The 13367-nt window shown below is 39.8% G+C and overlaps 2 protein-coding genes across 2 annotated transcripts; one reads left to right on the forward strand and one right to left on the reverse strand.

Annotated features, from left to right (window-relative positions):
- Positions 1 to 537: 537 nt before the first annotated feature.
- mfap1 (microfibril associated protein 1) lies at positions 538 to 7891 on the forward strand. The gene is made up of 8 exons (XM_042485087.1): positions 538 to 720; positions 2446 to 2662; positions 2753 to 2891; positions 3034 to 3221; positions 4601 to 4870; positions 4968 to 5127; positions 6521 to 6610; positions 7231 to 7891. Exons 1-8 carry the CDS (start codon positions 639 to 641, stop codon positions 7408 to 7410), a joined length of 1326 nt encoding a protein of 441 aa, XP_042341021.1. The 5' UTR covers positions 538 to 638; the 3' UTR covers positions 7411 to 7891.
- A 66-nt stretch (positions 7892 to 7957) lies between these two features.
- hypk (huntingtin interacting protein K) lies at positions 7958 to 13027 on the reverse strand. Its single transcript, XM_042485100.1, has 4 exons — positions 12829 to 13027; positions 11067 to 11122; positions 10046 to 10097; positions 7958 to 8207 (listed from the first exon to the last, which is right to left on the reverse strand). The coding sequence occupies exons 1-4, from the start codon at positions 12988 to 12990 to the stop codon at positions 8112 to 8114; spliced, it is 366 nt and encodes a 121-aa protein (XP_042341034.1). The 5' UTR covers positions 12991 to 13027; the 3' UTR covers positions 7958 to 8111.
- Between the last annotated feature and the right edge of the window lie 340 nt (positions 13028 to 13367).

Below are 13367 nucleotides of genomic sequence, written 5' to 3' on the forward strand. Positions count from 1 at the left end.
TTATTGTGAATTTAAAATGTACTGAGGTCTTATGATGGTGAAGATCTCAGTCATTCAGGTCATGGTAATTCTAGGTGTTGTATGGTAGGCAAGTTTTGCCCCTCATCCAAGAAGCATCTTCAGTTATAACAGAAGTTGCAGCTTTAATCCCTGTGTGGGTTTGAACCTTTGCTGAGTCGGTGATGTCACACATGAGCGTTAATTGGGTGATTTGTTAATCCACTGCTCAACTTTTCATATACTTTGTAGAGATCGTGGGGTTACGTTGGGGTTGTGTGTATGTATATATATATATATATATATATATATATATATATATATATATATATATATATATATATATATATATATATATATATATATATATATATATATATATATATATATATATATATATACATGACACGTAATATATATTAATTTTACATGTCATATCCCAAAGACTTTGATAGTACGATTGCACCCGAAATTATGTACACTATCCTTTTGTTAAAAAAAAAAAAAAAAAAGTCCTCTTCCTGTCTGCTCGAGCTTCAGCAAGTCAACTTCCGTTTCACAGACGCAACGACGAGCGCATTTTGACTGAGTGAAATACTCATTTTAAATTCTATTCCGTTGATACGATCGACCAGGCAGTCATGTCTAGTCGTGAAGCCCTCAACATGAAGCTCCCTCCGATCCAGTCCACGGCCGGAGCCGTGCCGGTCCGGAACGAGAAAGGTAACATGTTAGCGGTTAGCTAGCAGGCAGCTAGCGGCGTGCTAAGTTAGCCAGCTAGCTTAACGGAACCTCACTGTTTACACCACACTACAACAATAGTCGGTCTGAAATAATTAAAAGAAATTAGTCACTGCTTTATGATAGCTACTTTAAAAAATAGCTAACGTTGCTAACATAACTACGACGAAATTGGCAAGTTTATATAAATAACAAATAATTCTGAATGAGATGTTCAACTCACATATGGGTCCAATGTTTAGGTGTCCACATACTTTTGGCTATATAGTGAAGTACACAGGAGCAAAGTACTCCTCCACAGGATCCAGTAAGGAATACTAACTTCAGCCTCAAGAGTGACCATAAAGTTAAATGATTGACTGACTGAAAGTCAGCAATAGAATGTGAGGATGTGGGATAACAGGAAAGTGTTGCAGCAGTGACTTGATAAGCATGGGAAGTGGTGGGATGTCACTAAGAGCATTAACTAAAGAACATATTAAAGGTACTTGCTCTTTACTTAAGTATTTCCATGTTATGCTATGTCATACTTGTACTCCACTACATCTTACTGCACTACTCCACTACATCTTACTGCACTACATTATCCTTTCAGTGTTAGTTATTTTTCAGATAAGTGTTATATCTCTTTACTGTCTAGTGAACACTGTGTATCTTCAGATGTGTTGATTTTCAATATTTGTGATACACTAAGGTGCTCCACTGTGTTCTATCTAAAATCTATTTATTTTACGAACATACTTTACTTACCTAACATAGTCAGTGCAGGACTTTTAATTGTAACATATAGTGCAGTGTAGTATTTGTACTTTTACTTAAGTATTTGAAACAGATACTTCTGCTGTGTGTTAAGACTGATTGATTAATATACATGTTACTAAGACAACAACTAGAGTTGCAGCAGTATACCAGTTTCAAGGTATAACGGGATCTGAAAGTTGACGATTACCATAACTTGTACATTTGCTCATCTACGATATTAAAAACAAACAAAAAAATTAAAGACAATCTCACCTTATTTTAAATACTTTAAAAAAATCCAGATTTTCTTTTAAGGCAGTTATCATACCGTGAAAATCTCATAGCGTTACAACTCCAATATAAACACAAAGTAAAGTTGTGTTCTTGTGAATGTAGGTCAGTGTGACTTCTGGGTTTAAACAAATCTGTAAAATGACTCTTAACAAGACATATCAGCTGGTAGGGGGCAGATCAATATTAAGTTTTTAGGGCTGCATCAAATAGTTGTTTCTGTTTGCAACCAATTAATCAATTTTTTCCCAACTTACTTTCCTACAGCACAAGGTGACCTTACTGTATTGCTTGTTTTAAAGAATAAACCTTTCAAAATCCAAAGATAATTATAATGAATAAAATGGATAAAGACTGTAAATCCACACATTTGGAGACCTAAACTTTTTTTTGTTTGTTTTTGTTTTTTTCAGTTGACTAGTCTTAGCATCATCTTAAAAAACAAATTCAGTGCAATCCAAGTAGGGAAAAACCCAAGGTGAATTGTGATAACTTATTACCTTTCTGTCTCAATCTCAACAGAATACTTCATAAACTTGACAAAGTTGGTATTTTTTGTTGAGCTGTTAAAGTTACTGCTAATTAAAGTATGATCATAAAGTTTAGATAAAAGCAAACATCTCCACCTTCAGCATCATAGTCGACTAAGCTCATCATTATGTGTGCATCTCCCAGGTGAGCTCTCCATGGAGAAAGTGAAGGTAAAGAGGTATGTGTCGGGGAAACGTCCAGACTACGCACCAATGGAGTCGTCGGATGAGGAAGAGGAGGACTTCCAGTTTGTAAAGAAGGGAAAGGAAATGGAGGCGGAGGTAGAGATGGAGGAAGAGGAGGTCTCTGACCCACGTCTCAAACGTTTGCTCAACCGTGTCTCTGAAGACGTGGAGGAGAGGTACGGCATCATTTGATCTTAGTCGTTATTAAATGCTGTGGTGCCAAAATGTTGATTTAAACCCATTGCCACCTGTTTTCTCATTTTCAGGCTTGCAAGACACAGACAGATTGCAGAGCCTGAAGTTGTGGCTGAGAGCAGCGAGGACTCTGATGAAGGCACGTGGCACCCAGAGCGTGAAGAGAGTAGTGAGGAAGAAGAGGAGGAAGAGGAAGAAGTGGATGATGAGGTTACTATCTGAGCTGTGAAATTTGAACTGAATGTTGTGAGTGGGCTTGTCCCAGTCACTGAGGAATTTCTGCAAGTTTCCTTTTTTTCATTCAAGTTATATTAAGAGAATTTTTTAAGGCAAACTTTTTCATTCTTTGCAGGAAATTGAGAGGAGACGAGCGATGATGAGGCAGCGAGCCACCGAAAGAAAGAATGAGGAGATGGAGGTGATGGAGGTGGAGGAGGAAGGGAAGTCAGGGGAGGAGTCGGAGTCGGAGTCTGAATATGAAGAATACACAGACAGCGAGGATGAAGCAGAGCCCCGGCTCAAACCTGTCTTCATTCGCAAGTATTAACCTTACCTCCCAACTTTAACGTAGTGGCTCTCAACGTTGTCAATGGCTTAGCCCCCCCCCCCCCCCCCCCAAAAAAAGGCAACTTTCCATGATTCAGCTTTTCAAAATAGCTGTTTTCAGTTTTGTGACTACGCATTTTCCAGATGATCCAAGAGGGTTTTAAATTTCATTTAGCTTAAGAAGAAACAGAATTCCCTGGACACATAAAGGAACACTTTACCCTTCAGTGTTAAAGGTTGGATTTAGGGGGATATATTGGCAGAAATGGAATATAATAAAACAAGTATGTTTTCCTAAGCGTATAATCACCTGAAAATAAGAATCATTGTATTCTTATTAGCATAGATGTTTATAATGTTTACGTGTTGCACTGCCATGTTTCTACAGTAGCCCACAAAGCCCCAAACACTGGCTCCAGATGTGGCCATTTCGCGTTTTCGTGGCGGCCACCATCGTAAGAAGCCAAACTGCAATGAGCAGCGCTGCAGTTACACTGTTTGTGACGTGAAACTGCTTTACTCAGTGTCTCTAGCGGATTAAATCAGCAAGTCTGTTAGTATTGGAGAGGAGGCCACCTCTGTGGATAATTTGGCCACTGGTGAAAACCTCCTAAATGTCTGAATGTTAAGTTATCAGAGAAATAAGGCGACTTCACATTAGACAAGTTGGACAAGTCGCCTGCAGCAACATGCCAAAGTGCGTCCGAAACACAGGGATTTTTAAGCTGACACTGCTTTATTCAGTTTTCGATCAGTTCAAATCCTCTGGTCTGTTTGTTTGGGAGAGGAAGAGACCTCTATTAATAATTAGGCTCACGGTAACAAACCTCCTGAACGTCTGGATCAGAAAAAGGTAAACACACATTAACTCATGTGGGAAACGGGTGAGCATGTTGAGGGCGAGCAGCCCGTCCCTGAGATGTCAGAATGTGTCAGAGATTACTGAACTGTAATGTGAAACAGCTTTATTCGTTGTTTATAGCCGTTTAATCACCTGAATTGTTTGTTCAGATGTCTTAAATCAATCTACAATCAATCAATCTTTCAAATGTCATAGCTATTCATTTGAATCCTTTTAAAACAGATTGTACTTGTATTTTAACACAGTTCTGTGTAGTTTTTTTTGTAGTTGAGAGCTGTGAAGCTGCGTGCAGAGAAAAAATGCTGCAGCACACATGTCACACCCTGAAGATGAAACATTTTTGCAAACTGATCATCTTCCATTGGATCAATTCAGCTGCTGCTGAGTGTGACATGAAAAATAATTGAACATTTTACAAGAAGATGCAAATTTGAAGTAAAAACACAAATGTGAGTTTACTGATTAAAGCGATTGACTTATTTGTGTGTGTGTGTGTGTGTACCCACCACAGAAAGGACAGAGTCACTGTGGCGGAGCGTGAAGCAGAGGAGCAGAGGCAGAGAGAGCTGGAGGCCGAGGCCAAGAGGCAGGCAGAGGAGCGACGGCGCTACACCCTCAAGATAGTGGAGGAGGAGGCTAAAAAGGAGTTTGAGGAGAACCGGCGCACATTGGCAGCTCTTGAAGCTTTGGACACCGATGGAGAGAACGAGGAGGAGGAATACGAAGCCTGGAAAGTCAGAGAGCTGAAACGCATCAAGAGGGACAGAGAGGCCAGAGAAGTGTGAGTAAACACAGATATTATTTCCTTAAATGACTCAACCTCATGATGAAATGAACTTGACATAATTAGGACTAACGGAGCTGTGTTTTGTCTCCAGCATGGAGAAGGAAAAGGCTGAAATCGAGAGATTCCACAACCTGACAGAAGAGGAGCGTCGGGCTGAGCTCAGAAACAGCGGCAAACAAGTCACCAACAAAGCCAGCAAAGGCAAATACAAGTTCCTCCAGAAGTACTACCACCGAGGAGCCTTCTTCATGGTGAGTCCACACAGAGCGGAATAGTTACTGTGTCTTTCAGCTCAGCTGCCTGTTCTACCAGCAGAGACCGCAGGCTGAGCTCTGGTGGTGCGTGCTGTGCAACGTGAGCGGAATGAATATGTGTGTAAAGGTTTGGCAGAAGGAAATTTCCGTGTATTCTGGCATTCATCAATATGTTAGCAGCTGCAATCTTTTTGTTGGTACTAACAAAATCTATAGCTGCCTCTGAATGCTTGAGTACTTGTGTAGTGATGGCTGTCACTGTGTATAATGATTGGTGAGATTATCACATAACCTAGAATACTGAACCAGAACCCAACCAAGCACAATCCCACCGGGTCACAGCGGTTGTGTGGCTGTGCAAATGAGCGCATCTGCAGCTGACAATAGAGCAGCTCGGTGAAACAACGATGCTCCACACTGCATTTCCCCGCCAGATAAGCTTCCTGCTCCGGCCAAGAGGAAGGACAGAGAGGCCAGCACGGAGCCTGGCTGCTCCCTCTGCTTCTCCCCCTGCCCGCAGGGCGAGGAGGAGAGGGAGCTGCTGTCCACTGCTGACACTGGAGATGGTATCTGTCAATCAGTCAGTCCATAAAGACAATATTATAATCTATAATATATGTCGAAAGTATATACATTTTAAATAAATAATCATTAAAATGATTACTGTCACGCTAATAGGCTACTAACATAAGGAAAAAAATCTTTATCGACTCCACTTTGCCCAAAATAACTTAAATCTCCGCATCTGAAAAGTTTTCTCTGTTTCTCAGTCCACGGTTTATTGGCAGGCTGACAGGAGGCCATCCACAGTGATTTCCACCTCCTTGCGTCGCTGTTCATGGGCGGGGATGTATGCAAATTGATGACTAGCAGGACTGCGCCGTCAATTAACAATTGATAGGCATTTATGAACTACACATGTGGCATTCACAAATCTGGTGTTGGTTTTTAGTACCAAGGTGATTTATGTGTACATCTGCTCAGATTTACTTATGTTTCATGAATGAGACCCAATGAGCCTGTATTTATGACGGTATTGTAAAAAATACTTTAGGGAATTCAAAAAAACTTGGTATACTGCAATAATGTAAAACTGCCCAGGCCTAACATGGTATGAATATTGATAATTATTATACATTTGCTTGTCAGTGGTATTGAAAAAAATGCAACTGGATGGAGAATTTCACATTTGTTTTAGTTAAGTTCAAAAGAGACTTTTTACACATACTTTAAAATGGTTTCAAGTTTCGGTTTTCATTCCTTCAAGGTCCATTGTACTAAGAAGCCAATGATTCTGTAATACTGCGATACCGCAATACTTTCTGAGACCGTTATTGCACAGTGAAGGTCTTCTGTAACTGCAGTACAGTTAACATGTTTTGTGTCGCAGGATGAGGAGGAGGACGTGTACAAGAGAGATTTCAGCGCACCAACTCTGGAGGATCACTTCAACAAAACCATCTTACCCAAAGTCATGCAGGTCAGCCGTTTATGTTACATCTGTGTCACACTGCATGTTGCAGCCTACACTGTTCAACAGAATAGTATCGGAGCTAAATTATTCACCTGTGATCAATTAATGATATATTATGATATATATAATCTTTACATCTTATCTAATTCAGATGGTGAGAAAATGTGTGGCACTTGGAGTTTGCTGCGAATGTTTCCACATCTGTGTACCCTTTACTGGGAAAAATGAATAGAAGGATGAAGTAATCTAACTTCCTGTCCATTTCAAATATTTTCAACTCATCAAAGCCTTTTGTATTCTTCCAGTAATCCTCTTTAAAGTCTTGATTTTCCCCCTTAAATAGTTTAATTCTTTTAAAAAATGGGAAAACATTTTTTTTTTTGTACAAGAAACTAGATGCATGTATTTATGCATTCTAAGCTTAATTTCATGTTCAGTTAAGGCTTTAAAAATATATTGAATTTTGAGTAAAGTATTTTAACCCGAGAAGTTGGATTCACCTTACATAGTCCATACTTTAATACTACTTAGGGGGCATTTCCAACCAGATATGTAATTTCCTTTGGTAAAGGTTTAGTCATTACGTTCTGTGTTTTGACGTGTCGTGGGTTGTTTTTACTTATAAGGTCAAAAACTTTGGCCGGTCTGGGCGCACCAAGTATACCCACCTGGTGGACCAGGACACCACGTCGTTCGACTCGGCCTGGGCCCAGGAGAGCGCTCAGAACAGCAAGTTCTTCAAGCAGAAGGCGGCGGGCGTGAGGGACGTGTTTGACCGGCCCACAGTGAAGAAGAGGAAGACTTAAGATGTGTAGAACGGACTTCACTGGGCCACACTGCAGCTTCAGAGACTGCTCAGAGAGCCAGCTGCATGCTGCTCAGTCTTTCCTGGACCTGATCTTGTGTAGGGAGAGCAGCAAATACAGACTGATTCCAAGGTGCGCCATCATTAAAAGAAAAAACAACCCTTCATTTAATGTTGGCTCCTTAAACCCCAGCTGCAGCTGGGTTTTATTTTGTCAATATGCAGGATGTCACTCTAACGTGGGATCTTGGCTGTAAAAATGGAATATAGCGTACACTTCTTACAGTATGAGGAATGCTGTGTTTTTGGGGAGATGCAGGGAAAATATTAGTAAGGTCACCTTTTCTTTTTAAAGCATTGGGTTAGAATTTTGTACAAATCAGCTTGCAACGTTTAGTATGTTGATTTCCCGCATCCCCTTTTGTGAAAGTACAGCTATTGTAACATGGTTTGTTTGTGTTGAATAAAACTTGTATTTCCAACATTTTTTTTTAATTTCCACTGAGAGTACAACAAGTATTAAAGCATAAGTCACAAACACAAAAGGAGGCAGGTCAACTTTTATTTTAAAATAAAAAAGATTCAGGGTAAAGATCACACCACGGCAGTTTCACCACTGACTTCAGTTCAGCCTCATTGTCGTGAGCTCTGGTAAAAAAAAAAACATCACTTAAAGCAGTCTATGGTGTAAATGCTGATTGTTCAGTTGGTCAGAGTCACAAGAGCCTCCACCACGTTCCCCATGTGTTCCCTCAGACTGCGCTCTGCCACGGCCCTCGAAATCTCCATCTCTGACATCTGCACAACGACACAGGAAGAACCAAACATGCTGTTAGAGAATCAAATAATAACTGAAACAAAGGCACCAGGCAACATCTTAAAGTGGTTAAAAAAATGGAGTTCAACTTCACTATGTTAGAAACTCAAACGTAACCATTGCTGTCAATCCAGAAGTGGGATGCCACTACATTCAAAATAGCCCTGTATAAAAGTCTTGCTGTACATCATTATACAGTGTGTGTACACCCTGACTGTTTCATTTTTGGGCCCCTTCCCTCCAATACATCAACATGGACATCTTTCAATATGGACCTGCAGAGCCGGAGACCCCCTGCAGTCCCACTCCCACAGCTTTAGACATATACACAGGCTACTAGTTTTTTCCCCCCTTTTGACACCATATTAACACCCGTATTGCCACCATTTTAGACAGTTTACAATACAAAACATTAGCCACACCAAGATATTAATAATGATAATGACTTTACAAATTGACTCAATTTAGGCCAAAGAGACACTGCACACCAGGAGAAAAATGTGATACAGCATTATATCACAATATTTTTGAGTGGCAATACTGTACCATGACCAAAACTCCAGGTTTTTTTTTTTTAGTTTTTTTTAAATGACATGAGTGATTAATAAAATGCAACTTAAACTTTTGGTAGCCTACTAGAATAATAATTCAGTTGCTTTTTTAATCCCCTAGATACAATCAGCTGCAATTAAAATTAAGTGAGATGAACAGAGCGGTTTATTTCGGGGCCTGGTATAACCTGGTCACTGACTGTCGTTAAAACTCGTCTAAAACTGGGCAAGGTTTCTCAAATCTTCTCCAACATCAGTAATATATTACACCTGTAGGCAGGTTTCCATTACAGATTTGCGCATAACTTAAGCTTTATTTTTTAAATGTTGATAAAACAGAATTGTGAGATGACTCATTTCCTTGAAGTGATGTTCTGCGACTTCACCTCTGGTGATAGCATCCCATTAACCATGGCGATGAAAGTTCAAAACATTAGCAGCTTTATTTCTGTTGCAGCCACCACACTAGCCGTCATTATTTCCAATCCAAGGCCACGTAGGCGTGGTGTGAAGCTATAATGGAAAGGCGAGCCCCTTATACGTGGGAGGGGCCACATATGAGCCATTTCTGGGAGGTGATGGTCCACGATTTCACAGAGGAAATGTGGATTCAAAACTTATGGATGTTCCCCTCAACTTTTGAAGAGTTATGTGATGCAGTAACAGCTCTTGTAGCTCCTGTTGCATCATGAGGGAGCCAGTTCCTACTGACAAGCACACAGCCATAGCATCATGTGACCTAGAAAAGTCAAAAAAGTGTCCCCATTGCAGTTTTGTGAAATATGGCTTTTTCCAATGGCCTGAAATACCACCTCATGCCAGCATAAAAAACTTTCTGCGATAAATAGGAGTTTTTAAGAAATTGACTTGTTTCAATTAGGCAAATTTTTTTATTCACAATTTCAATTTGCGCAGTTTGAGGGTCAATGGAAACCCGCCTCAAGTTCTTCCAGTTTGTCCTTCTCCTGTTCCAGCATGTCCCCTGTGCAACAAAGCAGCTCCATTAAGACAGTTTGGTGTGGAAGAACTTGACTGGTCTGCAAAGAGCCCTGATCACTACTTCATCCAGCCCCTCTGGGATGAGCCAGACCCACTCACCCAGCAGCAGTGTTTTGAGCGCGTGTTTTATTATCACATATGGGTGTACTGTTCCAGTGTCCTCATACTTTTGGTCATGTAGTGTGCCTACAACAGAAGTGTGACTTGAAAGTCACCTGAACAAAATAAGAAAAAAAAACATCCCAAACTCATTTTAATGAAAAACTTACAATTAGTTCCACATCCTCTTTCTTGATGGTGACTTTGGCCAACTCCTTTTCTCTGGAAGCAGAACACACAGTGACAACAGGCTGCATGTCAGGACGCTTTAAGGGTTAATAAACATGGAAAAATACCTCAACCCGCTCAGCAGAAATGCTGTTGTTCTTTCTCACAGTGAACTGTGGCTTTGCTTTCTGTGATTAATGGCTAACACCTGAGGTGAGTACCACAAAGTCAGATAATGAGGTATGTTACGCCAACAGCCAAAGTCTTCTATTCTACAAAGGCTGAAGATCGCTATGGTAACTCATGATGCAGACCTGACCAAGTCTGGACCAGCTCAGAGTTTCTGATTTGTACATTACAGCTAATAGAACACCAATTACAAAATTGATTTGTCTACTGGTGCCAAAAAAATTACTTTACTTTCCTATTCCCAAATTCTGAAGTTGTGTCCACGACTCCTTCATTATGTCACACTGTTGTTGAGCATAATGTTCATATCTGCTCCATCAAGGTTAAAGTTTCAGAGCTGTAGAATGTGCAGCTGTCACTTTAGGATTAATCATGATGGCAATTTAAATATATTCACTTCAGAATTTACACAATCAGTAATTTTCTGCCAGCATTCATCTGTTGCCTTATTTATAGCACCTGTTGATTTTTTTCTGTAATATTTTTTATATTCTTCATAAGAATATAAAAGGAATATATAAGGAATTTGGCGGCATACGATTAATGTGTTTTGCGCTTTAGAGACGTCAAATGGCATGAAACAGGCCCTTTTCTGTGAAGCTGCAGCGAGCCTGGTGGAGAGGGACGGGGTTAACAAAGACCTCTGTCATTGTGCCCGTTATCCCTGACTGAAGCTTTGTTAATCCAACTGATGCAAAAAGAGCCCGACTCCGTCTGACTTGTTCGGTAGCACGCCCCTCTGGATTCATGTGCCATCCAAAATTAATGAAAAAGGAGCTGATGCTGCTTATAGACACGTTTTCTGTCCACATGGAGAGATATCATGAATCTTACCTCTCTTGTTTGGCTTTCTGTTCTCGTGACCTCCTGTCTCCGATCACTGACATGGCCTGAAAGCAAAACACATTATTTGTATTGTTATCATGTATTCATCTTTTTTAACCACTTTGAAATATGAAAGCCACTGTGACGTCACGACAAAGAGAACATCTGATGACCATCAAAGTCTCTATCCAAAACCCTTGTTTTACAAAAAAAATCCATGAATAAATAACAATTATATTTGCACGGTAAAATAACCACTGGTTAGGAAATATTTGTATTTAAAATGGAAAATCTAATCTATTTTTTTTAAATAAAGCACAAACAGGCTGCTGTATTTATGTGTGTATTATCAACATATAATCATAAAGTTGTTGTTTACTATAAATGTATAAAATGGCACCATATTTAATACAAAATATTTTATATTTCACTTGCATCTGCTAATAAACTGTCTATAATTTTCTGGATAATACAAGAGAATAAGACAAATTGCTGGGCTGAGAAATCAATTAATCCCTAACTTCCTGGCTCAGTTGCTTACAAAAAATTACCCAGAATTGGCAAGTAATTAATAAAAAGTTACATGAAAATGACCTGAAAATACACACACACAATAAACAAAAAACAAAAAATGGTTTTAAAAAACCCACAAGAAACAGCTTGAGGAAGTGCTAAAAAAGTAAATATAATTCACTTTTAAAAAAAAACCAAAAAAAAAAAACCATAAATATTCTAATATTTTTTTTCTCTGTCTCTTTTTTATCTTTCATTCTTTTTTAAACTTATTTTCACTTCATTTTCTTGACAGCCATCCTAATTTCTTGCAATTTTCAGGACATCTCTCGCCAAGTTTCTCACTGCCTTTTTAGCCATGTTTTCAAAAGAAATCAAAACCAGTTTGCTCAGGTTCCAAAGGTTTAAACATGGAAGGCGTCCAAACGTAACACAAGAAAATGAAGTCAGTCCAGGTTTCAAAGGGTTAATATTCCACTCATCTGAAGTGATTGTACCGGGGTATTGTTTTTAGGTTATGCAAATTATGAAACATCAATTTGACATCTAATGTTGAATGGCAAAGCAACTAATGACTGATTTGTCTTCTAAGACTATCTCTGTTTATTTGCCAGCTGAGGGTGACAACAATAACAAGCCCACAGCTGACTCTGCTTTCCTGAGCAGGTGTCTTGATAGCTCAACATGGAAAGAGGGTCTTTCCAGCACCTGCTACTGATGTTAGAGATAATCTTTCAGTTTGAGCATCTAAATCCACTCCTTCCAGGATGCTTCTTAAAAACTCATTCCACCAGTATCTCCTTTACAAGGAACAAATGACTTCAAATGGTTCAGTGTCAAACAAAAAGCTCTGAATGAACAAACACAGATGTGATAACAGAAAGAATCTTTTAGTTAAGATTCTGCAAATATGTTCCGCTCGGTCACATGTAGCGAAAAACCCTAATTAAATACAAATACCTCAAAAATGAACTTAACTTTCTGTTAACATGCTGGTTGGATGAAGGACAGCGTGCACTGTGACGTTAGCTTTAGCTGCACAGCGTTAGCTCTGAGGCTGTTAGCCACTGAGCTAATCATTCACTACACCATTAGCCAACAAAAGCTAACAGCATCTTAGCACATTGAGATCAAGCAAAACAATAACTAGACGGCTGCTCACGAGACAGTAACAGATGTACACGCGGACACTGACACAGCTGACTGTGAGTGAGCAGCGGCCGCATGTTTCCGGCTAACGTTAGCCCGCAGCTCTCACCGTTTCTAAGTCAGAGCTGGAGATTTCTTTCTCCTCCGCGTAGTCCGTGACTCTCTCAAGGTCAGCGGCTCCGCTGTCATGTTTCCGAGGCTTCTCTGCCGGTTTGCCCGTGCAGTTTTCCTCGGCTTCCAGGTCCAGATCGACGTCTCCTTCTGCCGCCATGTTTGCTCCCGTGAGACCGGAACAAAGAGAAAAGTTCCACCAGCCGTCGGAGGGAAAACGCGGTAGTACCGGAAGGTAACGCTAATTTAAAGCGGAAATCCATAGATGTATTATAGGGAAGTGATTTATTATGTTAGGAGGTATTTTAAAGAAACAATTGACCCTTTGCATTACATAAGAACAGTGAAATCTGAAATAATAAAATGTGTTAAAAGTAGATTTTAACTGAGAATCACAACTCAATATCCTGCAAGTTGATTTGCCTGCCATAACCTACTGAAATGATTATAAGCTAAAAGCGGCCCCACAAACCACTTTGCCTAAAATCACAGCAGAGTTTGAGCAATGTATTTGCAGTAATCGTTAGTGAATGTGCT

The sequence above is a fragment of the Plectropomus leopardus genome, chromosome 1, assembly GCF_008729295.1.
Source record: "Plectropomus leopardus isolate mb chromosome 1, YSFRI_Pleo_2.0, whole genome shotgun sequence".
NCBI classification, from domain to species: domain Eukaryota; kingdom Metazoa; phylum Chordata; class Actinopteri; order Perciformes; family Serranidae; genus Plectropomus; species Plectropomus leopardus.

Excerpts from the sequence above, each read along its gene's own strand:
- hypk (XM_042485100.1), bottom strand. The coding sequence starts at position 12,990 with ATGGCGGCAGAAGGAGACGTCGATCTGGACCTGGAAGCCGAGGAAAAC. Across the intron at positions 10,098-11,066 it reads CAGAAAGCCAAACAAGAGAG|AGAAAAGGAGTTGGCCAAAG; the intron begins GTAAGATTCATG and ends TTCTGCTTCCAG. Across the intron at positions 8,208-10,045 it reads AAGAGGATGTGGAACTAATT|ATGTCAGAGATGGAGATTTC; the intron begins GTAAGTTTTTCA and ends GTCGTTGTGCAG.
- mfap1 (XM_042485087.1), top strand. The coding sequence starts at position 639 with ATGTCTAGTCGTGAAGCCCTCAACATGAAGCTCCCTCCGATCCAGTCC. Across the intron at positions 3,222-4,600 it reads AAACCTGTCTTCATTCGCAA|AAAGGACAGAGTCACTGTGG; the intron begins GTATTAACCTTA and ends TACCCACCACAG. Across the intron at positions 4,871-4,967 it reads GACAGAGAGGCCAGAGAAGT|CATGGAGAAGGAAAAGGCTG; the intron begins GTGAGTAAACAC and ends TTTTGTCTCCAG.